The sequence below is a fragment of the Camelus ferus genome, chromosome 10 (genome assembly GCF_009834535.1).
Source record: "Camelus ferus isolate YT-003-E chromosome 10, BCGSAC_Cfer_1.0, whole genome shotgun sequence".
In the NCBI taxonomy this organism is placed as follows: domain Eukaryota; kingdom Metazoa; phylum Chordata; class Mammalia; order Artiodactyla; family Camelidae; genus Camelus; species Camelus ferus.
In genome coordinates this window covers 16,392,863-16,417,842 of record NC_045705.1, presented here as the reverse complement: position 1 = coordinate 16,417,842, position 24,980 = coordinate 16,392,863, and the positions used below count along the sequence as shown (strand labels likewise).

Below are 24,980 nucleotides of genomic sequence, written 5' to 3'. Positions count from 1 at the left end.
TTTGAAATGCTTCTAAAACTTGGCAGTCTCAACAAAATGTTTTTGTCTGACTTCCTTTTTAAGTCTCTGTATGGACTTACAGTAAACAAACTTTTTAAAACGGGAATCTCTAGCCATAATGCGGGAACAGATGAATAGAACACTAACCACTTTATCCTGAAATGCACATTTTCAGTTGTATATAAGATGTCTTAAAACATCATATAAATATTTTAAGATGTTTCCTAAACTATTAATGGATAAGTATTACAAAGACTAGGGTTGGATTCATTAAGCAAAACTTATCCTAGGGCTCTTCTATCTTTCAGTAGCCCTATCTCTGATTACTTTTAAAATCCTGGTTTAAACTGTAGTACGTAATCATTTTGAAAAGTTATATTATTTAATCATATAACTTCATTGCCTATCCTCTTCCCTAAATTAGGAGTTGATTGGTTGATTAATAAATCTCTAGCATTATTATGTGCATTCTTGCTAAATTGTCACTTTTAAGAAAAGCTTCATGACTCTAAAAATAGCAATAGGGTATATGATATTGTTTTTTCATTAATATGTGCCTTTAATTATGTGAGATATTAATAAGCCTTAAGATACTCTTGAATTTCAAGATAGCTGTATTAGACTTTTATAAATAAAGCAATATCAAAGTTGTTTTTCAATTAACAGTTTCTCTCTGGGTAGTTCCCAAACTGTTCTTTAGAATTATTTAAATCCCAGTTAATTTGAAAATAATAATAGAAAATTTCTTGATCCTTAAAGTGACATCCTCTCAGTTTAATCATCTGAATATTTCTCAACAAACCTGTAAAATTAAAGTATATCTTATCTTAATATGGAATCTAAATGTGAAGATAGGTCTAAGAAATATAACTAAAGCTGGAGATCTTTAGGACACTTAAAATATCTGAGAACAGGTTGATTAATCCATATCCTCACAGAAAATGTGTCTTTTATCTCTTAGCAGTTTTTGCTGTCTACACTTTATTTTTATTTCTACCATTATTCTCTATAAACTTTATAGCATATCAAAATTACACATGCCAACACTCAGATTTCAGAAGTGGTGTACCTGTTCCCTGAAGAAAAGGAATTTTTCTGCATTCCTGGGATTTATAACTTTTAATCCGTTCTGCCCATTCTTAACGTAGTGAATGATTTTCCCTTTTTTGCTGATTGAGTCACATTTTTATTGGCTCTCTTTAAACGCTACTAAGTAGATAATTGGCCTGTCTTTCTTTTTGTTATATACTAGGGGAAACATGGGTTGGAGAATGAGGTGGTAAGCCAGTGGTGAATGGGACTAAGTAAAGATCTTCCCCACCTCCCTTAGGCCTAGAATGTTCATTTTACCCTTCTGTTTGATTGCCCATTTCATTTCATGCTATTTGCTTACACCTTTCAGTTAGACTTTTGAATGTAAAGCTTCACAGTTTTGACCCTACTCACAGTCCACAGATTTTGAGTAAAGCTCTTCCAGGACAAGCAAGAGATGTAATCTTGGTCTGCTTTTTCCTTTTATAGTCCCAAAATTTGACTATTTTTCTCTTCATTAAAAACCCCTGCATGTTTGTGCATATATATGTGTCTGTTCTTCTGGCCCCCTTCCACTCCCCCTTCCCCTCCTTTTTCTCCCCCTCTCCACCTCCACCTCTTTTAAAATTCAGTTTATATTTTTATAAAAATAATACCTGTATGTTGTTTAGAAAGCTAACAAGTACTATAATATTTGTAGAAGTATTCTTTGCCCTATTGCTGCCCGCTCCCAATTCTTATTCCTCTTTTAGCTATTTCTTTTGATTTTTCCTCCTAATTTCTAAATTTCAAATTTATATTGCTGATTTCTGTTTGTTTAAATTTTTTCCAATTTTAGATATTATCTACTCATTTATTATTTTAGAAGATAAGAATTTAACTCATTTACAATGTATATACATTTTCTTCTCTCCCCTTTTTGCCCAAGCAGTCTTTCACTTTTTTCAAAATAAACCCCTAGAGTGTTTTTAAGTAAATATCATTCCCTGTTGAGCCAAGAAATGTGTAAATCCTCTTTCGTGTACAGTTTTACGATTTCTGTATGTAGTATTTGACATTTTCTCCATCCTCTTTCTTGTTCCCCTTTATTCTACAAAAATACATCCTCCAGTAGGTTCCAGATAATGGGTGCATAGGAAGTAAAATCTTTTTAGACAATACATGTATGGAAGTATCTTCATTTTCTGATTGTTTGACTAGGTATAGAATTCTGGGTTGGAAATAATTTTTCTGAGAACTGAGAAGACATTGATTTTGTGATTCCAGTGTTGCTGTCAACTATCATGCTGTTTTTATTCTCCATACTTTGTATGTGACTTTTTCTCCCCGAGAGATTTTGGGATCCTTGGTATTCTGAAATGTCACAGCGCTATTCCTTGGTGCTGGTCTTTTTTAAGTCATACTAAACAGTTTGTGGACCTTTCTTTCTCAGAAATGTTCGTCTATGTATTTATGACATACACATGCTTACATGCATAAACCTCCATAATACTTTTCTTCCTTTCTTTCTGTTCTGTCTTTGGAACACTTAGTAATCTGATGTTGGATCTCCTGGATTGATCCTCTTATTCTGTTATCTGTTTTTTAGTATTTACCTCTTTTGATTTATGTTTTTTATGTTTTCTTCTTTCTGGGAGATGTCCTCAACTTTAACTTACAACCTTTATTTTTACTTTTTTTTCCCCTCTCATTTTAAATTTCTCAGAACTCTTTCTTGTAATTCAGTGTTTCTTTCCATAGCACTTTGGTTTTGTTTCATGAATGTAATAATTTCTCATCTCTCTAAGGATATTAATTATTGTTATCCTAAGATACTTATCAATTTCTACATTGTCTATTTTCTCTCACTTTTTTTTTCCTGTGTGTAGTTGTATATCTTGATTATCATGTTGAAATCATATCCTCAAATATCTGATGATCCTGGTTGTGTTCTGTGTACCTAGTTAGGTCTTTCAGCTAATGAGCTTTGCTTTGTGGCTATCTCCAGGAAATTCGTTAGTTTGAGGAAGCCTGAAAATGTCAGTACTTAGTTCTTTTGTTGTTTTTATGGTTTATCTAAAAAGAAGTATTTGATTTCCCATTTAGGGGATATATAAGATTGGCTACCAGTATTTTAGAGAAGCAGGAGAAAAACCTGCATACATTCATTACTGAGAAATTATTTATTCTCCTTAGTGTCAGCTGTGTATATGGGCCCCAGGTCTGCAACCTGTCCAGAGAATAAAACCTCATGTCTCTTAACACGGTGACAAAGGAGCAGTTATCTGGCAGTACAGGTGATGGTGATGGGGCAAGGAGGTTCCTGAGGGAGAGGGGGCCCTACATTCCTTATACAGACTTTCAGCCAATTCTCCGGTTTTTAGCTTCACCCTTTGCCTTCAGAGACAACCTCATGCCTCCAATTCCTGAGAAAGTCTGAGGCTTGAAAGAATTTGGTTTTTTAATTGGCTTCTTCCCTCCTATCCCTAACATTCCTCTTTAAAAAAAAAAAATATTGTTTGTAATTTTATAAAAATAGCATATATTTATTATAAAAAGTAATTAAATCTTTAAGGAAGGAAATTAAATTGCTCAGAATTTCCCCAGCCATTACCTATATAAGTGTTTTAATGGATTGTGTCGTATTTCCTTCTGCTCTGTTTCCTGTGACTTTTCTCCCCTTTTTGTTCACAGGATCTGTATGTACGTTTTGATTTGGTTTTGATAGTTTTTTGTTTGTTTGTTTCTTTTTCAAAATTGGGATCATGCTGTATGTAAAATTTGTTTACTATTTCATTTCATGAACATTTTCCCAAATCATCAGATAATCTGTAAAATGTGGCTTTAAATAACAGTGTAATTGTGAATGCCCCATGTTTTATTTAGCCATTGTCCTAACTGATTAAATTCTCCCTGTGGTAGGAGCTTGGTATAGGTAGAACATGACACCTGGATTATCAAGAAAGCCTGAGTTTGTGTGCCAGCTTTGCCACTCCTGTATATTATCCTCTTACTGGTCCAGTGAGTTTCCTCTATGCTGATTAGTAGTATGCTTTTGCCCATAATTTGCTGATAATCAAGTAGATATTAAGGTCCAGAAATAGAGGGGAGAATTCATTCCTTTTCATGGCTTTCACAGCCTAGGGAGGTAGAAAAATCAGGTCCTCAGGTAACCTCAGCTAGAAACTTTGCCTCTTTGCCCAACATGTGTGGTGTGGCCACCAAGGCTGGGAACAAGGCCCATGGGATTAGGCACTTTCTGTTCAGTGTTCCTTTCTGCACTGAGACAGCTGGACCAGGACCGAATCTTTGGGCTTCTTAGTGCTGCTGCTAGTGTTCACATATCACCATTTTACTTTATAGCATTGTCTCACCCTTTATCCTACCTACCCCCTCATCCCTGTTCCTCATTTAAGGAACTTTAGTGCCATCTGCCAGTGTCTTTTACTTAACTCCCTGGGAGAGCATTGAAGGATGAAGTGAGGGAATATTATATGTTATTCTCTCCATGCCTTCCTGTATTCCAGTTCTAGCTACACAGTACCCTTCATGAAGGCCCCTAGAGTCCTGGTGTGCAGATGATACTCCTCCCTTGTTACCAGCACCAGGGCAAGTTTACTCCTATTTCTTTTTTTTAAACACCTTTCTTATGGTATGATTCCTATACAGTAAATTATACATATTTCAGATGTACAATTTGATGAATTCTGATAAATGTGTATACCAATGAAACCACCACCACAATAAAGATAGCTAACATTTCCATCATTCCCCAAGAGGTGCAAACTTCAAATTCCCAATTTATCCCTTTCCACCCTCTTTATCCTCTGGTGACCATAAGTTTGTTCTCTGTGTCTGTGAGTCTCTTTCTGTTTTGTAGATCAGTTCATTTGTGGCCTTTTTTTTAGATTCCACATATAAGTGATATCATGTGGTATTTTTCTTTCTCTTTCTAACTTACTTCACTTAGAATAATAATCTCCAGGTCCATCCATCTGCTATTTCTGTTGTATGGTCATTTTAAAGGGAATCTGGGAGGGGAGTTGCATGCTTCTACTTAGGTTACCACTGTGGTTAAAATTGGTTGTCTTTTGCAAAGTTAGCCTTCATATCCCTTCTGATACTACGGAAGTTTCAAAGGCAAGGCATATAAGGCAGAGCCAACCAAGGGCTGGTTCTTCTAGTAAGAAATTCTTCAGGTATTCAGTGCCTTTCTAACTTCCTCCTCTACCAAAAAGAAAAGGTTCTAATATCATGTATGTCATGTATATTATTTGATGAATGTATTCTTTACAGGACCACATTTTGCTTTTACAAACTTCACTAAACATGGGTTTAAAATACATAGGTTCCTTTTTAATGAATTGAATGCATAGGATAATTAACAAGATATCGGGAATGGGGCAGTCAGCTTTTGTATCTGAAATCATAGTATGTCTGTGTCTGAACTGAGGGTGAATCTGTTTCAGTTGTTTGGGGATGTCTAGAGACGAATTTGCAGAGAAAGTCCAGTGCTCAACCTAAAGGGAGATGCCCTTTCCCATCACTCCGTTAACTTAAATCTTCCCCTCACGTCACCCTTTGTACAACTTCCTAGGAGCCAAAGTCTATTTTCAATAATTTTTCTTCTGTCTGCCACCCTTGTTCTAGAACCATTTCCTACTTAGCCTCCTTCTCCTTCTTTCCTTTTCCCTGCCCCAGCATGATAAGAACACCCATCATCTCTAAATAAGAAATCATATCATCAAACCCTAAAGTGTATCTACTGCCTCAGGTCCACGAGCATCCAAACTAGAAAGGGAAGGAAGCAGGTTCGAAGACACCTGCATTTACTTGGATCAGAGCTCCTCAAGGGGGCAGGACCTCAAGCCTGATGAGTAGGGGTGGGGAGAAGAGAATGTCAGTAATAAGAGAATGCCAAGTATGAGGGAATGATGCTTAGGACCTTTTGAACTTTTCTGTAATTGTGCATGTGGAAATGATTCATGGTTTCATGGAAAGTTGTCAATTTCTGTTAAGTTGTGTAAAATTAATAAATACTGCTCCTTTATATGAATGCCTTATCTTTGTTGCTTAGTGTCAGGCAGCTAATCACACCTATGTATGTCATTGCATATGTTCTGGATTTACTTTATGTAAGTTTACCTGATTGTCTGATTACAACACCTTTCCACATCTCTGCATCACTGCTGCTACCACTCGAGTCCCAGCTCTCATTATTTCTTGCCTGAGCTATAACAATAGCCTTGTTACTGAGTTTCTTGTTTCTTGCCCATTCATATTCTCTTCTCCACCCAGTAAGCAAAGCAATCTTTCTTTAAAACATAAATCAGATCACATCATACCCATGCTTAAAATCCTTCACAGATATCCCTTTGCACTTGGAATAAATCCAAGCCCTTATCTTATAAATAAACCCCAAAACAAGCTGGCCACTGTCAATATCTCTAGCTTCTCAATTCTACCCTCCCTCTAACTCACTACACTTCAGTCACACTAGCCCTCTCTCGTTTTCTTGAGATCAACAAATTTATTGTCACCACTGGCTGGACCTGAGTTTCAACAAGTCGTTCATGTACCCATGGATCATAACCATTTAAGGGCAATAGAAATGCAGTACACCTACAATACGTTGGGGAGTTAAAAGTTCCAAGAGATGGTCTAGAAATAACAGAATTTTTCAGACCATAAGATGTGTACTACCTTCCATACTCAAGTGTATGATGTGTAGAATGGTTCCTTAGATGGAGAGACCCTGGAGAGAAGACTTGCCATCCTCCCAAGCAGCTGCCACTCTTTTCCATCCCAGTTTACAAGAGCCTACCTTATAACAATGCATATTTAAGTTCCTTTTCCCTCCTGTGTGGCACGTCCACTGCTGAGGTATTTCCTTGACTAACTATCATCATCTAGAAGGGTCTCTTATTCTGGAAGTCTGTAACTACATGATTCCTTTTCTCACTTTATGGGCCCTTCTTTAAAGAATTATAATCTGCCTCCAGGTTCATTGTTTGTCATTTCCATTCTATAGGCCCAAGAATTGCAGAATCCTCTTAGATAGTATTTTCCCAGGCTGACTTGGGAAACTTCACGTGCCCCAAGCCTGCATTTCTGGAAAGTTACTGCACATGCTGTAATGGAAAAATACAGCAAACCTCTTTTATAGACATAGACCCAGCATATCCAATAGCCCCTAACCCAATACTCTCCAGTTTGCCATACCCGCTCAAAGTACGCCATTACCTAACTAGCTAAAGGAGAATGACTATTTATTATTATAATTATATATTCTGGAAATCATATTCAAAATAAAATTATGTGCTTTTAGTTTTCACTGAATAAATGGAGTCATTGTCCCCTTACAGTTACAGTGAGTTGACTGTTGAATTTTAATTTAAGCCTTTAAATCATGTTTTGCTCTGGTTATCTTCTGAACCTTTCTTAGCAACTAGTCAGCCTAAGTAGTCCTAAATTGGCCATCTGTTTTCTGCTCCCTTCTTACTATTTTATCTGTACTTAATAATTGAAAGGATCAAAGGAAAAGAACCCTCTGGATTTGTATTTTGTACATGCTGTATGTCTGTAGCATCTCTTTCAGGCCCAGTAAAACAATGATATTGGTCACATCTTCATCTTTCTCCTTCAAGTTATCATATCCTATCAAGAGAGCAGAATTATGGGTAAAGATATGTCATTGTAAGATTACTATTGCTTTCATTGACAAATTGTTAGTCAGTCTGATTATATCAAAACTTGATATTGAGCATATGTTTAAATTATCCCATAGAACAGGTGGATATCTCTTTGGTGTATAGAAGACCCCCCCACCCCCGCCGCCTTTTCATGCTCTTTGTAAGCAGCAGGGAAAATGTGGTCCGCTCTCATGGGAATTTGCCCACTGCCACTCCAGAGATTACCCCTCTGTAGATACATGCAAGAAAAATAGTTACTCTGGATAATCCTTATCCCTTGAGATGTTCTATTCCATTGTGTTCTAAGTTTTAGAATGTTGTTTTGAAGCCTGCATGTTCAAATAACACTTAGATGTGCCTGTTTTCACACCACCTTTGGTTTATATTACAATTTATCATCAGCCTTGTTGAACTGGATATCTGATAAAACGAAAGTGAGCTATTGTTTGAAATGTATTCTCTTAGTGATAACGATGCATTAGGTATTGATGGAACACTGGAAAGAAAATTACAACTTACCTTGTGAACAGCGTAATAGTAGCAGTTGAAGCCTATATTTCTAGAGCCTTTCCTTGAACCTTAAGTGTTTTATAGATATTATCTAATCCTAGAAAATTCTCTGTACACAGAAAGGTAGTATCCCCCTTTTTTCTAGGGGATATTAATGCCTATACAACAAGTGAGTTGTCCAAGGTCAATAAAGTGAGTCGCTGGTGAAGCCAGAAATAGAATCCAAGTCTCCTGACTCCCAATTCAGTTCTCTATCCTTGATACAGCTTTCTATCCTCTGTGTACCCCTGCTGCCTCTCACGGGAAAAGAAGTTAATCTTCCCACTATTAATAGCCACCAAATTGGTGGTAGCAGCACAGTGGAGAAAAGTAACTGTCTTTACACTGCAGCATTAGTATAAAAATATCTGGTAATGGAAAATTTGACAAATGTCATGTTAAAGGGAGTGGAAAATTATTTTAAGATCTGGATCTCATTTATCTAGTTCTCAGAAAAGTAAAATTCCTTAGTAGAACAGGGATCATATTTTCCTTCCTGCTTTTAAATTGTATTTCCTAGAGGGTAATTGTCAACCTAGCCATCTCAGAGCCTATTGTCAACCAACATAATAAGAATAATGCATGTACTGTTGATGATTGTTACAAGTGTACTTCTGACTTGATTGAACATTTGAATTGCTTTATTGAAATACATAGCACTTAATCTATTCTGCTTTCAGTGTTATTTAAGTTAGTATTATATTGTAAAGCAAATATAACATCAATTGGAAATTTTACTGCATGATTTGAAAACATGGGCAGAACTACACATTATAGTCACCTCCCTAGATAGCACACTCCAAGCAAAGTTACTTCATGTCAGATACCATGAAGTTCCCCAGAATGAAATAGGCAAAGCAGAAAAAATAAAAATTAAGAAATGTAACATAAGGACATTGGAGCTGATCAAGTTTATTGTTATGTGTGTAATTAGGTCATTATTTTGTACATTTTTTAAAAAAAGATATTTGAGAAGTCTTTAAGTACTTAAGTATTTAGGCTTGTGTGCTTAAATATTTAAGGTTGTGTAGTACTGTGGGAATTGACACTTAAGTTTAAACAAAACAATTTGTCTCTTAATTTTGGAGCAAGGAACAAGAATTCCCCTACTAAAAATCTCTAATATTATATTTCTGTTTAAAGATTACTAAGCATCTTTAAACAGAAGAATGACATGATCAGAATTATTAACTGTAAGTGTAGGAAAGGTGGGATTGGTGAAGATGAGAAATGCAAGGAAAAGGTAAAAAATGCCATTATTTGGGGACTCAGGTAACTGAGGAGGCAGTGGCAAGAGGATAATTAGAAATAAGAGAGTGTAGAACAGGAGAGTCAAGTGCAAATCCTTAGAGAGATGCCTACATTTACTGGTTGGAGTTTGTTTCCATAATTACCCAACATCTCAGGATAGCTATATCTATAATTTAAGATTGAAATTAGCCATTTGGTATTATTTTCTGTTATAGAATCTCTTTATGATGAGTTTATTAACTTTTTTAAAGTTACTAGCAGTAATTTTCTTCTTTCTAACTTACTTTCTTTTAAACTTTTATCAATTTGGCAGAATATATACTGTATCATTGTGTTTTTGTTTTTGTTTTTTTTCCTTTAACTGATAGGGTTATTGGAAAACTGTTTAAGCAAATTATTGAGCTTCTTTTTAATTCTGTTGAACAGGCACATCTTCAAGTGAATCTAATGTGGTTAAAATTCCTCCACAAAAAAGAACCCGAAGAAAATTAATGCCTTCTCCCTTAAAAGCAAAACATGCTCAGAAGTCTACACTGTCTGAAAGTATGCAGCTCAATGATTCTCTCAGCAGAGATCTTCAGCCCATTGTGTATACTCCAGAAGACTGTAGAAAAAGTTTTCAAAATCCATCTACAGTGACATTAAAACCATCATCACATACTATCATCTGTCAGTCCATCAGCTCAAATGTAAACAGTGATAATTCCCTGAAAATGTTACGTGAAGTAGATCTCCCTCTCCGCAGAAGAAAAGAGTATGGACAGGAAGATTTGGAGTCTACATTTATTATATGTGAAGACAACAGGAGCTTGAAAAGTGAATTACCTGAACAAGAATCACTACCAAACAATAACATTTTACAAAGGTACAAAAAAGGAGTATTTGCCAATTCTTTTGTTTTATTTACATAGCCTTAAACTATTAGCTTGCTTTTTCCTCTGTAGCTATGTGTAAGGTCTATTTCATAGATCAAGTATGCTATCTTGATTACAGAAGCTGGTGTTTTACCTTCATTAAATCTTAATTGTCTTTCTCTCTAAATATTAATCCACTAACACAATATTGTAGAGTCTTTAATTTTAAAACTTAATTGATTGATCTTCATTAGGCTTCAAAGGAGACCTTCAAATGCTAGAAGGCATCACTGGAGGACTACCAGATGTTTGTTATTATTCATTAGTGTCTTCACTAAAGGAACTACCCCAGTTTCTATGATGTTTAACAAGTCTCAGCTTACTCTGAAGTAGTCCTAAGTCCTGTGGTTGACTGGATGTCATCCAAGCAAAGACATATCCTTCTCACGTAACCTGAATATTCACAATTAATCCAAATATGGGAAGAATGGTATCTTCACCTTTCTATGCTGCAATCTCTTGACATATATCTATGGTATAAAAAAAGAGAGAAGAAAGCCCCTGACAATCCAGGGAAGTTTTATAGTATTAAATAATGTTTATCTGTTAATACAAAGTGGTGTTTTAATTATGGAAGTTTATGCCCCCTTTTTGGTCCATAGTACAAATCAAAATTACTCTTTTTATTTTTTATTATTTGATATACAGGCTTGCCCCTTCTTCATTCTCAACTAAACATCCTCTGCCGATACCAAGCATAGTACCATCCTACATGGCCATGACTGCTGCTGCCAACAAGAAACGGAAACTGACCAGGTACGATTAAATACAAGCTGGTGCAGTCTTCATACTTACGTAAGATCATCTTCATATTTTGTTTCCTGTAGCTTTTTTAATTTCTTGTAATTAGACTGTCAGTTCATATTTAAGCATATATATAATAAGTTGCTCTGAATGTGGCACTAGATTTATACTGTCAAAGGGAGATCTTGATAAAGCCCAAGTATTTCACTTATTATTTGTATAAAGTATTCCATATTTCAGATTATTAAAAATAAATCCAAAAGTCTCCTGGCCTTCAAAAGGGTCATTTAATTTTAACTTTTCTTCTGCTGACAATTTTTTACTCACTTGGTATTTTTCCCTTTAGCTATTACTGAATTTCTTCAGTCCTAAAATTATATTATTTTAATGGATTTGGATATATGAGTAAAATATAATGAATGAATAGACTTCTGTTTCTGGCTCTGACACTGTACCTTGTATCAGACCAAGCCACCCATTAAGAACAATTGTAAAAGCTGATAGAATACAATGAACAGCTGCTTGAAGGCACTAGAGAACAACCAACACAACCAGGACTTGAGGGTCTAAGATCCCAGAGAAAAGGAAAAGAAGGTGTGCCTTCTTTTTTAAAGTTAGGATTTGCTATTTCATGGCATCAAGCATTGAGGCCAAGCAGAAAATAGATGCTCAGAGCTATCAGCTGCTCAATGAGCTATGAAAACAAAGTCGTTCTGTGTAGCTTTTGCCCTCAAGATACTTGCCAGGTAGTAAACTCTATGGGATGAGGGGCCGAGAAACCAAGCTAAAAGTAGCTGCCAAGAGGCTAAAGTAATAAGCAGAGTTTTGATCTTCTCATGGGGCTGGGATACAAAAATTGTTGTTCAGGGATCATCATGGAGAAAGATCCTGTTAAACACCCAGCATATTATTTAAAACTCCTAAAGGCCTATGCTGTAAGAAAGAATAGGGCATATTGGCAATAGACCAGTTCTTGAAAGCCTCAAACAGACCTTAGATAGTTCAGTCCCTTTTTGGATCAAGGTGATCTATTTCTATTCTGCATTCTTGCAGAAGAAAATTAAATTGTCTCTGAAGAGTATGTCATCTACAGCCCCTACAGTTTTTCCATCCACAATGCTTAGCACTTAAGCAAAACTTACCAAGTATGCCAGGAGACAGGACCAAAGGACTGAAAATCAAGAGAAAAAAACAAATTAGAGAAGTAGTGGTGCAGATTTTGAGATTATCATATAAGGACTTTAAAATTTTAACTGTGATTAAGCTCAACAAAATAGATGATAATTTCCCAAAGAACTGGATTCTATTAAAATGAATCAAATGGATACTCTAGAATTGAAAAATAGAATTTACTGACATTTCAAACTCAATAAATCAATTTAACAGATTAGGTGCAGCAGAAGAGAGTTTAGTGAACTGGAAGATAAATTATAGAAAAAATACAAACCAATATGCAAAAAGATAAAAAGATTAAAAAAAATAGAGAAGAGTGAAAGAGACACATGGGTCACAGTTAAAAAGGTCTAACATATATGTATTTTGAGCCCCAGAAAGAAAGAGAAAAAGAATCGTGGAAAATAGTATTGAGAAGATGTTGGCTAATCATTTTCCAGAACTGACAAAAAGGTAACAAATTGCAGGTTCGGCAAGCACTGTAAACCACAAGCAGCATTAATAAAAGAGAAACATACCTGGGTACATAGCAGTAAAACAGCTAAAACTCAAAGACAAGGAAAGAAGTCTTAAATAATTGAGTTCAATGACATGAAGTCTATTATATGGTCTTTATATCCTGTAATGCTGAGTGCAATGACAGGATGGAGTGAATGGATATATTGTAAAATGGATCTGCCTTGCTTTACCTCTTTTTCTTTTACATATGATTATGGAGAGAAGAGTATATCTTAAGATAACTCTTTTTAAGTTTTGTATTTTCCACCGTGAACCTGTTATCTGGGTTACTGTAAACAAATTTACAAGTAGCCTATTTATTTGTGCACATAGAGTATCATCTCCTGGTTGCTTTTAGGATCTGTCCTTTTCCCTCCAAAGTACAGCAAAGCCTTGGAATGTTTAAAATTTATGGATTGATTTTTCCTGAATATCTCTGACTATCCATGGCACTTACAGTTTTGCATTTTGCTATGTCACAAACTTGAATTCTGTAGTTATTCTGGCTCATCTATGGCAGTCAGTTACTGACTGAGTGAGCCTAGCTAACCAGCAACATCTGTTTCAACCATCTTATCACTAATTTTCATTGTGTCAACAATGTCATTCTCTTCATTAATTAATATGGAGGACGTTTTTTGTTCTTCACTGGTGGTGTGCTCTGTTGTATTAACTAAGATGTGGCAGAAGTTTATAGCTAAGAATAAATTTTAAGTGTAAACATAGTCATGTCAAAATCAAGTGATTTTTCAAGAAATGTCCAGGTATGTAAATTATGTATTTGGAGTGGTTTTAGAAAAGTTAAAGGGTTTTCACATGAGTAACTAATATTGTAAGATAATATTAAAGGACATATAAAGAAAGTGAGATTTCTTATAGCCTATTAATTGCTCTATTACATTCCCTCTGGTACCAATAATTAGATCCTGCCGTTAACTAAGGTTAAAAGAGATTAACCCTAGAAATGTACATAATTACTTTTTAAAAAATCTTCCTTTCTCCCAATTAAATCTACACAAGCTTGAGAGTAATAAACTCTGGTATTTTCCACTTAGCAGCTGTATGTACATACTTGGTGTGTATATATTCTGTTATGGTTTTTTTAAATGAGGAAGGGAAGGCTCCATCTATGTATACATTTATTTTGTATGAGTTTTTCTCATCAAAAAAAAAAAAAAAATAGAGTCCAGAAGCACTGGGTATTCCAAAAACCCACCAGACTGAATTTTTTGGTAACTACTTAACCTGAGAATTTCAGGTATATAATCATTTCAACTTGTATAGTCACGGTAACATAAGACTATTTTAACCAAATGAATCAGTTTACCAAATATACAAATAAAATAGATATATAAATTTTTATTTATTTTTATTAGTCAATTTGCTGTTTTGCTTGCTTTATGCTAGTTTGGTTGGTTTTTTCGTTTGTTCCACAGTCTTAGTACCCAGAAATGGTCTCACATTTACATACATTTTTGGTTTGTTTTGCAAGATGTATATGATTCCAACTAAAAGTTATCTTGGCATGAAAGAATATGGACATGCATTTTATTCATTAAGCAGAAACATTCTACCTATGTAAGGGAACAAAAAGCTAAATCTTAACTTTTATTAATAAGTATGGAAATATATGTGGCATACAACTAGAAGACTCTTTAGATTTCTTCTCAAGATAGCCTTTAACATAATTTGAATTTGTAACCATACCAATTTTAGGTCTTTTTTATTTTATGATTGAACATAAATTTATAACATAAATGTTAAACATTTCATCAGTGGGCTGACTATGTTATCTAAATCCTAAAAATGTTTGAGTGTGTTTTACTTATATATAAATACATTACTTATTTTATTAGGCTTTGATTTTATTTCTAGAAATGCGAGTTTTATTCAAATAAATTTATTCAAAACCCTAATTTTCAAGTAAAAACAAAGTGAAGAGTCATACCATTAAAAAAAATAAAGACAACTTTTAAGATAAATAGCAGGGAAAACAACCCTTTTCAAAAATAACCAATGACATTAATCTTTATTGAAGAAATAAAATCACCAAATGACCAAAAGGGATTTTTTGCCTTAAACAGCTGATACATATGCTATCAAAAATGTGTGTTTAGTATCCAAAATAGAATTATAGTAACTTAGTTTATTTACCAATTTTTAGGAATAGAATTTTTCTACAACTGAATATGTTTACTTTCATAATACAAGTACTTCTCTATAACCATTTTGGGAAGGTAATTATTTGCATTCTTGAGCAGTTTAAGCAAAATCACCATTATAAACACCATAAACATTTCTCTTATAAGTTCTAGAAAATTGAAGTACATAGGTTAACCTATTTTTCCCAGCATTCACTGTGTTCATGCCTATTTCTCTTTTTCTTTTTTGCTATGGTATTAAATTGCCATTTCAGACTACTTTCAATGAGCATGTAACTAACCTGTATTCTCCCTTCTCCACAAACATAAACCCACGTAGTTAGGATTGCCGGAACAAGTTGTTGCCATAAAAGGGAAGCCTCCAGTTGTTAATCCAACTGACAATCCAATTAGTATCAACCTGTAAAATGGTATATAATATCTTGACTAGCCAGAAATTTCCTAGAATTAGCTTATTTGAATCAGTGTGGAGGGGGGAATGTCATCCCCCACTCAATCCCCAACCCTGCCTATTAAAACTTGATCCTCTTTAGGGCTGAGAAGGTTTGAACTGCTGTTTTTCAGGGCCCGGATCAAATTCATCTCATCCACAAAATCTTCCATTTTTCTTCCTTCTTCTAAACTCAGGAACCTATAGCTTCTTGTAGTTTGAAAACCTGTGGCACTATTTTTTACTCTACCTTGTGTTTTGTTTATTTGTCTTATAATTCCCCCTCCCCACTGTGTATCCATTATGTTAGTTTTCAGGACATAGGTTCTTTGTGCCTTATTCATTTGTATATCTTGTGATATGAGGCCACAATAGGTGTTTAGTAAAACATCAACTCAAATTGAGTTAGAAATTTGACCCATTGATAATGTGAGATTGATATAAATTTTTGAAAATCAAACAAATGAAAATAGGTCATTCTTTTCGTTTTTCTTTCTCTAATTGCAATAATCAGAGAGAGAGTTGCAGTTGATTACCATGCTTTGATTTAGAAGCAAGTTTTCCCAACAATGTCACTTGTTTATATTCCCCAGATTAGGAGTCTTGCTCCAAATGTGTAACATGTGTTTAGTTTTTCACCTCGTTGCAATGTGCTCCTTATTGCTATACTTTGAATAACAATATTTGCTTTTATTCCAGCCCAGCACCCTGGAAATGTTCTGTTAAAGAATTGTGACATACATCTGTAATTGTAATCTCTGATTTGAATAAAGCATCATTAAAATCACATACAACTAAATTTCCCTATGGGCCAAAAATTTATTTTGTGTCTCCAGTTACATCTGTGGGATTTTACAACCTAATATTTTAGAGTAATCACTTTTTCTTTAATCATTACTGCATGTAGAATATGTGTTGGAACTTAGAGACATAAAAAATGCTTTACTAAAATAGAAATTTTTCCCCTGAAGTTCTACATCAAATACTTCGTTAACTGCTGAGGTAAATTCTGGATCTGCCAAACGTGTTCATCAAGATAATTCAAGTGATAAACATTTACAAGAAAACAGACCAACAGTGGGTATGTCTCAGCTCTTATTTTGATATTTAATAACATGATTAATTAACATATGGATAATACTTTACATTTTTTGCAGTGTTTTCATAAGAATCTCCTTTTATATGCTCATCACCTTTATTATACTGTAAGTGTGGTTATCCCTGTTACAGATAAGAAAACTTAAGACACAAAATAGAAAACACACTTATGCAAGATTACAGAGAGATTTCATGATAGAGCCAAAACTCAGAGCTGGATCTTCTAACTCTGTATTCTACCACCTTTTTGTTTTCCATACTGCCTCATATTACAGAAGAGTGGGTAAATAATTTAACTAGTAATTGAAATAAGTAGCTAACTATGTTATTTAATAGGTTAGTGATTAAGTATATTTTACAGATAACTATATCCACTTGACATTTTTCTCTTAGCCTATTATTTTTAGTAATTTGGCCTCTGACTCATTGGGCAATTATTGTGAGGCTCCAGTCTTTACCCAGTTACAATTATATTGCTACTCCCATTAGCAAGTTGAAAAAAATACTGATAGAGGGGACTGCATCCTCTCAGTTTCATATGAAGGTCACATGAGTCCATGGTAACAAACCACATCTTCAGTGAAGCTGGAGGTGCGTAGCGCCAACCCGTTTCTAAGCCTTTGCGCCTAGACCTCTATCTTTCTGATGCTGTAGTTCCTAAGACTTCAATCAGGAAGTATTTATTTACTGCACACTCTCTATGTGCAAGGTTGTTTGTTTGTTTGTTTTTATGATAAATACGAAGATCGTTAAGACCCAGTTTGGTTTTTCTGTAAAGGGACTTATTATTATAGTACTTGAAATTTAAAGATTTCATGAGATAACGTGTGTTTCTAAGAATAACATGAAAACTATTGTTACTTTTTTTTCTGTCCGTGCTCTTTCATTAGAGTAATACAAAATTTCTCAGTCGTTTTGCCAACCTGTATTGATAAATCCTTACTTCTTGTGGTGGCTGGTGACAGTTACTTTAAGTTCAATGAAAATGTCTTTTGTGCAGATTTAAAAGCCAAACAGTAAAGTCCTGAAAAGTAAAATTTACTACGATTATTTGGTTTAACATGCCATGTTTAATAATGTTTAATAGTGTGTAACTGCAGTTGGTGATATGTCCTGCCCACTGGTCTCCTTGAAAAAATTCTCCAGGAAGTCATAATCCTGCAGCCAAGTAATACGTTTGTAATTCTCAAGTGATAGAGATTTAGGTTTCCTAATATGCTTATTGTCTAAAAGTAGTGTAAAATGCACCAAATACCTTATGTGTAAGGAGAGATGAATTTTTTTAAAAAGTCTATAGAAGAAAATGTAAGAGATAATACTAAATACAGTACTTGCCAAAGAGGAAAGAAAAGCTAAAGCTGGTTAAAAGAGTATATGTTGTTAAGCATAATAGAGCACTTAGAAAGAGGCATTAGTTTAAGGGAAGATAAAGGTTTATGTACATCAGGGTATCCGAGTGAAAATGCCCAGGTACACATCAGGAATTACTTGAAAAGCAGGAGAGAACTGAAACTGCCTTCCTTAGAATGTATTCACCTGCGTTCTCCAGCTAACAGTGTACGAATAAAAAAGCAAAGGAACGTCACTGGGAGAGAAGGTCACTCTGTTTACTGAGCAGTTGGAGAAACAAGAAATAGTATCAAGAGAATAATGTGCCCCTAAAGCTAAAACCTAATGTGACCAAGAAAATGGATGGGAGATTAGACTGACCCATAAAGAAGGCACCTTGTTGTAACTACACTTCAGTGAGTAGAGAATCATTGTGAACATTGACAAAGAGCCAGAAGGATGGACATAAGTAGATAGAACACAGTTGAGAGGCAGCCATGAAAGGATAAAAGGCTGTGGGATCAGGATCAACACATTGGGAAGTACTGGATTCAAATGATACTTCTAAACTGGTAAAATGTAGCAGTGTGAGAGTCCTAGGGAAATAATCCAAAGAATGAAAAAAAAATGATGATGCACAAAAGATAATGTACAAATACAGTCTTTCCTTTGTTCAGAAAGAACAGAAGTCAATGTGGTGGCTTATTCACTGACTTTGCCTACTGTCTGTGGGGAGAGGAAGGGTGTACTTATGCGTGCACTGAAACTTTAGTTTACAATGTGGAGAAATGAATTTCTACTTTCAAACCAAATGTATTAATATTTCTTTGTTGGTGCTATGTTTTAAATCATGCTAATTAACAACTGTGAAATTTAACGAATGGTGAAAATTCTTTTTGAATGATACTTTTACCATATTTATATATCTTTTTATTTCTTCTCTAGAATATAAACGAAACATCCATAAAGTAAAGCCAAGCATGGTTAGAAAATTTGGAAGAAGTATTTCAAAAGGAAATCTAAGATAAGTCTCTTCAAAATCAAGGAAAATGAAATTGATGAGGCAGCTTTTAAAAGGCTTTGTTTGCAGTGCCCTCTCAGAAACTTGTTTGAAAGAAGACCATCTTAAAAGCTAGCTTTACCCAAATACCTTCAGCAAGCAGAAAACGAAATTCCTTCTGTTTTGTTCTTTTGTATTCCAAGCAAATATAAAATTTCAACAGAAAAGGTGTGTTTTACATTTCTGACATATTTGCTACCCTTTAAAATCCCTTGGTCAGCATGGTGGCAGCTCTGTTTTACTAAGCTACAAGTTGATTAGGACATTTTAGAAAACAGTAGAGTTATCTTTTCCTTACTGGTTTTTTAAAATAAGGAGAATTTAGAAGTGATAAAATTACGACTTAGGTCTTACTTTTTTTAAAAATCATATATGACTTTTCTTTCCAAAAATACTTGGATGTACAAATGTACATATATGTGCCCATAAAGTTGTTGTAAATATTATTTAACTAGTCTTCATGAATAAAATACTGATATTGTTTCTTGATAATTGATATATTAAAGACATAGATTTTATAGTGCTTGCTTTTCTGTCTCGTTGCTACCCCTTTAACACCTTAAACTCTTATTTTATATGAAATGAATTTTGTAGATTTGTGTTTCAGATTAGATCAAGATATGTGGTACTAGAACCAAGTCTGAAAATAATGCATATGTTCCTTAATGATATGAAGAAAATGTTTTAATCACTTTTTTCTACTACAGGAAGTATATGGAGCTGCAACTTAATCATATATCCTTGTTCACCTCCTTTGTTTGGACTGTTTATCTTCTGAATACAACAAATATTTGGTTAAATGCACTTTGAATTTTATGTGGCCAAGGAACTGTCCCGTCAAATCAAGCAACCATTTAACAACCAGCTGCAACATTTTAGGCCTTTTAGTTATTAGCATGTTTTTGACTTGAAATCTAGTTGGAAGAGTGTGAGATGGAATAGTGATCCTTGAAGTTCCTTCCAGCTCCAACACTCGTAATTCCATATCCATAAAAGCACACACGGGATCCGTCGTAGGGAGATCCTCTGTGCGTGATTTTTGTTTTCCCTTTGTCATTAGGCCTTTGGTTGTGTTGCCTATTTATCAGTCACTCTAGCCTCTCTATTATTCCTTTCCATCTATTTTAGGTAACTATATGTCTCAAAAGACATCTTTTTACCACGTACTGCTGAATGGCTAGCTTGCAGGATTAAGTGACCCTACCTCATGGTCCACCTCATACCATACGACGTGAGTGATTTTCTTAGATGCCATTTTTGTCAGCTACAGATTTCGCCTAGTTAATAACAATGCCTTTGCAATGCAACCATGTTAAGGAGAAATTAGAGGGAATAAATGTTAATAAATGTGGGAAAAGAAAGCTGTTGAATATATGAATAAGGAGAAAATATATGAATTTAAACTAGAACAAGGTACTGTTTAAGTCACTATAAAACAGTTTTGAAATGAATTTTACTTGTGTGAAAATTAGTCCGGTAATAAATATACAGCTCAATGAATTTTCGCAAAGTGAACAAACCCATGTAACCAGCCCATCGATCAAGGAATAGAGAATTATCAGTGTCCTAGAAAGCTCTCTTGTATCCCAGCTCCCTCTAAGGATAACCACTATCCTGACACCATAGATTGATTTTAACTAAGATAATCTTTATTTTTCTTAAAAAATATCTTGTTCCAGAAGGAATGGTAAACAGTAAAATATGTGCTTCCTTCCCCGCCCCCCACCCAAATATCATTACCAGTTGTAACTACTGGTAATAGTTATTTATTTTATTTGCATACGAACCTATATACTTGGTTTGCGTCATACTATTTCTTTTGCAATTTGTTTTTTTATTCTCATTTGAAAGCAGCGTTGACATCTTTGTAAAATTTTTAGGTATGAATTTCATAAATACTGCTATCAAAGATTGATTGCTCTTAGTGACCACTGACAACAAATAACTTTAATGTGGGAAATCAAAAATAAGAGAAAAACCTAAAGAACATTCTCTTTTGACTAACACTGTGCAGCACTTCTGAGAATATTTTGAAGTATGCACTATTAATTCTACACCATGATGTCCAAAGTGTATTCCACAGGACATGGCTTACCTGGGTACTCCACCAAGAAAAGTTTCCATGTCAAAGAAGAGTGGGAAATGGCAGCCTGCTAGGACGTTGATCATGCACATTGACGATATAAGCCCCTGGAGTCTTGCAATCAGAATCTTACTTGATTTGACACAGTAATTCCCAAATTCTTTTGAAACATCAAACTTAAAAAAAAAATTTTTGAGGCTAGTACAATGAACCTTCATATAATCATAGTACTGAATCCAGTTACCAGAATTCTCCACATTTGTCTGGAACATTCCTTTTTTCCCTTGTCTTTTTTTTTTTTTTTTTTTTTAATTTTCTTTGCTAGAGTATTTTAAAGCACACCCCAGATGTTTCATTTTCATCACTACATACTTGCTTATGAATGTGTTAAAATATGGCCATTTTCTTATTTAATACCAAAACAAATACATCCTTTTATTAAAGCACTCCTAGTAATATTCCTAAAAACACGCTTTGAATACCAATGTTCTAGATTAATAATGGCTATAAAGTTAACAGAGGACTAGAGAACAGGGTTACAATGATAGAGATTTAACTCAAAAGAGTTACTTACCAGTTTGAAACAACCACTTCAACACATTAATGCTAACTCCAGCCTTTCTCCTTTTTACTAAGTTAAGATAATTAAAACAAAGTTTGGTTTTTATAGAGTAACATTTTTATAAGTAAGTTTATATTATGCTCTCCTACTTTTTTAAATTAACAGAAGAACTTGTTCTTATGTGCCTGGATACTATAGTAACTTTGCTTACCAGCCAAAAGTACAAAACACATCAAGTATGATGAATGACAGTTAGCCCTGCTATACCAGGGCATATACGTTCCTAAAATTCACCACACTGTGCAGAATTGTGCAATAAACACTCAAAAGCTTTGCCATTGACATAATAAAAGAAAGACCGGAACCTAATATAAACAAGCCCAGTTTCACACATTAAAACATTTAAGAAACACATAAATACTACTATAAATATGGCACTTTGCCTTGAAAAAGAAGTTTGCTTGTGAAAGTGAGTGTCGGAGGGTTGTAGATTAAAGTGAAGTGATGGAAGGCCAGGTGATATTAATCAGATAGAAATTTATAACACCACCTGGTGTGGATGGCTGTGGCGCATTGTACTTGAGAGCTGGCTATGTTTTGTTAACTCCTACACGACTGGGTTCAGCTACATACAATTTTCTATGTTCACCTAGTATTTCATCTGGATGAAATCTCACATAAACAAACACAAAATGCACGTTATGCTCAAACTGTTCCCATATATATTAGTGGTGTCAGCAATTTCACATTTTCAAAACATTATAGCAAAAGTGACTATAAATATTGAATTTATGTTTAACAATCTGAAGAGAGATTGGTATTCATAAGAAATGTATTTTATTTGGAATTATTATTTGATTCTTTCACACTGAAATAACTCGGATATCTAAGATAACTGCTCAATTAGAGCTTTAGTGTTGATGGAGATGCAAGTTCTGGAATCAGATAAAACATTTTAACCTTATTTTGACAGAGACTTCCAGTCAGGAGCCTTATAAAGTGTCCCATCATTTGTGGAGGGCCTATCAGTCAATAGCTCTTAATAATAATCTTAATTTTGGGAGCTCTTATCATGTGATAAGTGCTTTAAATGCATTTTTCATTTATTCCTCATAACAGGCCTTTAAAGTCAATGTTACAGATTCACAGCCCCTCGTTTACTATTCTAAAACTTCACAGATTTTGAAAATCAGAAGTTTTTTGTTTTTGTAATTTTTGGCAGTAAAACCTGACTTCCGCTGATGTGAGACTATTGATGGTCTGTATCCCACTTGGTGTGAATGTTCAAAGGTTTCACTGCAGAAATATTAATGCCCGATTATGGAGTGTTGCCTCAGACCCCCCAGATGATGTTATGTAAGTACAGCATATATATTATATTGCCTTTCTAAAACAAAAAAAATGTGAATTTCCAAACTCCTAGCCACAGTTATTTCATGTGATGGTTTATAGACAAAATATATTTATTTTTCTACTTAGAAAAGAAAAAGAAGACACTTAGAAAAGTTAAATAATTTGCCAAAGATCTCAATAACCAGACAATAGCAGAGTTGGGACTTTGAACTAAGCTTGGTATAAAGAGTTGCCGTCATCCCTAGATAATTCACTACCTCCATCTGCAGTGGGGCTAATACTTTGCATATAGATAACTATACAAAAAGCATCTACTGCAAAGAGCAAATTTCACTCCCATGGTCATCTGTAACTTTGTGGAAAGATTTACTCAATGCACTTTACAGTTCTAAATAAACTCTATTTAGTTCATATTGTTTACATCAAAAACAAAATTTAAAGTTTTACTAGTAAAGTATTATTAGTAGCAGTCTTTAGTATCACCAAAGACATTCACAAATCCTATGGATTGATTTTTCAAGGACTATTCTGTGTCTTTTGCAATCAAAAATCACATACTACTACTTGTTGCATATTTACAACTTGTTGGCAGCTACTCAAGGTAAGCTATATTATAAAATCACTGGCTTATATTCTGAATGTTTTTGTGTTAAGACTCTATAATCAAAGTCTGAAGACACAACTTGGACACTAAGACAAAAATATAATCTTGTGTTTCAAGAATCAGCACAGGACAATTGTTTTTGAAATGTATATATAGAGTACTAAGTTCTTCCTCTCCTGTAACTTCCCCCAAAAGGCAGTAATTGACAGATAGTCCATATTTCTCAGAGTGAACATCATTTAGGAAACCATTCAAGCTTTGCAAATGGCAAGTTCTGCATAACAGCCACTGTAGGGATTAGTCCATCAAGTTAAGAGCTGTCAGGAAAGGTTAGTTCTGAGATATTTCTGTCGTGTGTGTGTGTGTGTGTGTGTCTCTACCTAAAGCAGATGTAAGACAAAATAAACCAGCAGCCATAATAAAATTTCAAGAATAAAAAAGTCGTTTATTATTCTACTTTTAAAACAGATGGGAGGTGAAAGATGTCTATTTGGTATAATTAAGAAGATTAGTGACATGAGAGGAAAACAGTCCTATGATCAGAACTTTGGACAAAAATACTGTCCTCAGCCTCATTTCTCATCCCTGCAGAATATTCTTATTTTCTGCAAGCCACTTCTCAAATATGAAATGCTGAGAATCCTTTCTAACACACCACCCTTTGCACACATCCCTTTCTCATTCTCCCTTCATGTGGCTGCTTCAGAATCAGTATGTTTCTTTAAAATTGTTATTCCCTCCCATCCTTCCCAGTAAAATTATTAATGTAGGTTAACTCCCACCCCAATTTTCAATCAGTTCAAAATGCTACTTGAAAATGTTCTTTCATTCCAAGTACATTGCTCCCCTGAACTTCGTATTAGGTAAAAAATATATATATATTAACCTATTCAAACTAAGCCTGAAAGAGCACCATATTGAAAAAATATTAATCTATTCAACCTAAGCCTGAAATATCTTGCTGTATGTTCTCTCTGCCTGCTTCGTTTGCTTTCTCCACATAAATCTACTTTCATTCCACTTCCCCATTCAGTTTCAAGACAGCTGAATCATTATTCCCCAGTTAGCTCTGCCCCTACAGTTTGAAGGGAATCTACTTACTTAGAGTACATCCCTGGCCGTGAACAACCTTTTTACTGTCTTGGGCTACAAAACATTACCTAAAATGCCCCCAACTCAGAAAAAAAGTCCCCAGCTACCACTGAGCTTAATAGAGAATTACAGTGGGGTCTGTGCCTATTAAAAAGGTACTTTCCAGGTTTGAGTATGTAAGTCCAAGTTAGAGGGCCTCTACTTTTTTTTTTTCAAAACTTCAATTTAGCCTATTTCAGCTATTTATCATTTTACCTATAAAATTTGGTTTTCTGTATGATTTAGAGATCGAAGTAAATTTCTAACTTTTCATTATCAACTTCACTTGTGTTGCAGTGTTGTTGAGATTTATATTGCCACATGCCTTGGGATCAT

General features: G+C 34.5%; 1 protein-coding gene across 2 annotated transcripts in view; it reads left to right on the top strand.

Annotated features, from left to right (window-relative positions):
- Positions 1-19,434, top strand: part of KIF18A (kinesin family member 18A) — a 73,477-nt gene extending 54,043 nt beyond the window's left edge. For both annotated transcript variants that reach the window (XM_032488386.1, XM_032488387.1), the window contains exons 14-17: positions 9,930-10,368; positions 11,066-11,173; positions 16,396-16,505; positions 18,797-19,434. In XM_032488386.1, the coding sequence (XP_032344277.1) occupies positions 9,930-10,368; positions 11,066-11,173; positions 16,396-16,505; positions 18,797-18,879 (740 nt within the window). In that variant the 3' untranslated portion in view covers positions 18,880-19,434. The remainder of the gene's footprint in view (positions 1-9,929; positions 10,369-11,065; positions 11,174-16,395; positions 16,506-18,796) is intronic.
- Positions 19,435-24,980: the final 5,546 nt, after the last annotated feature.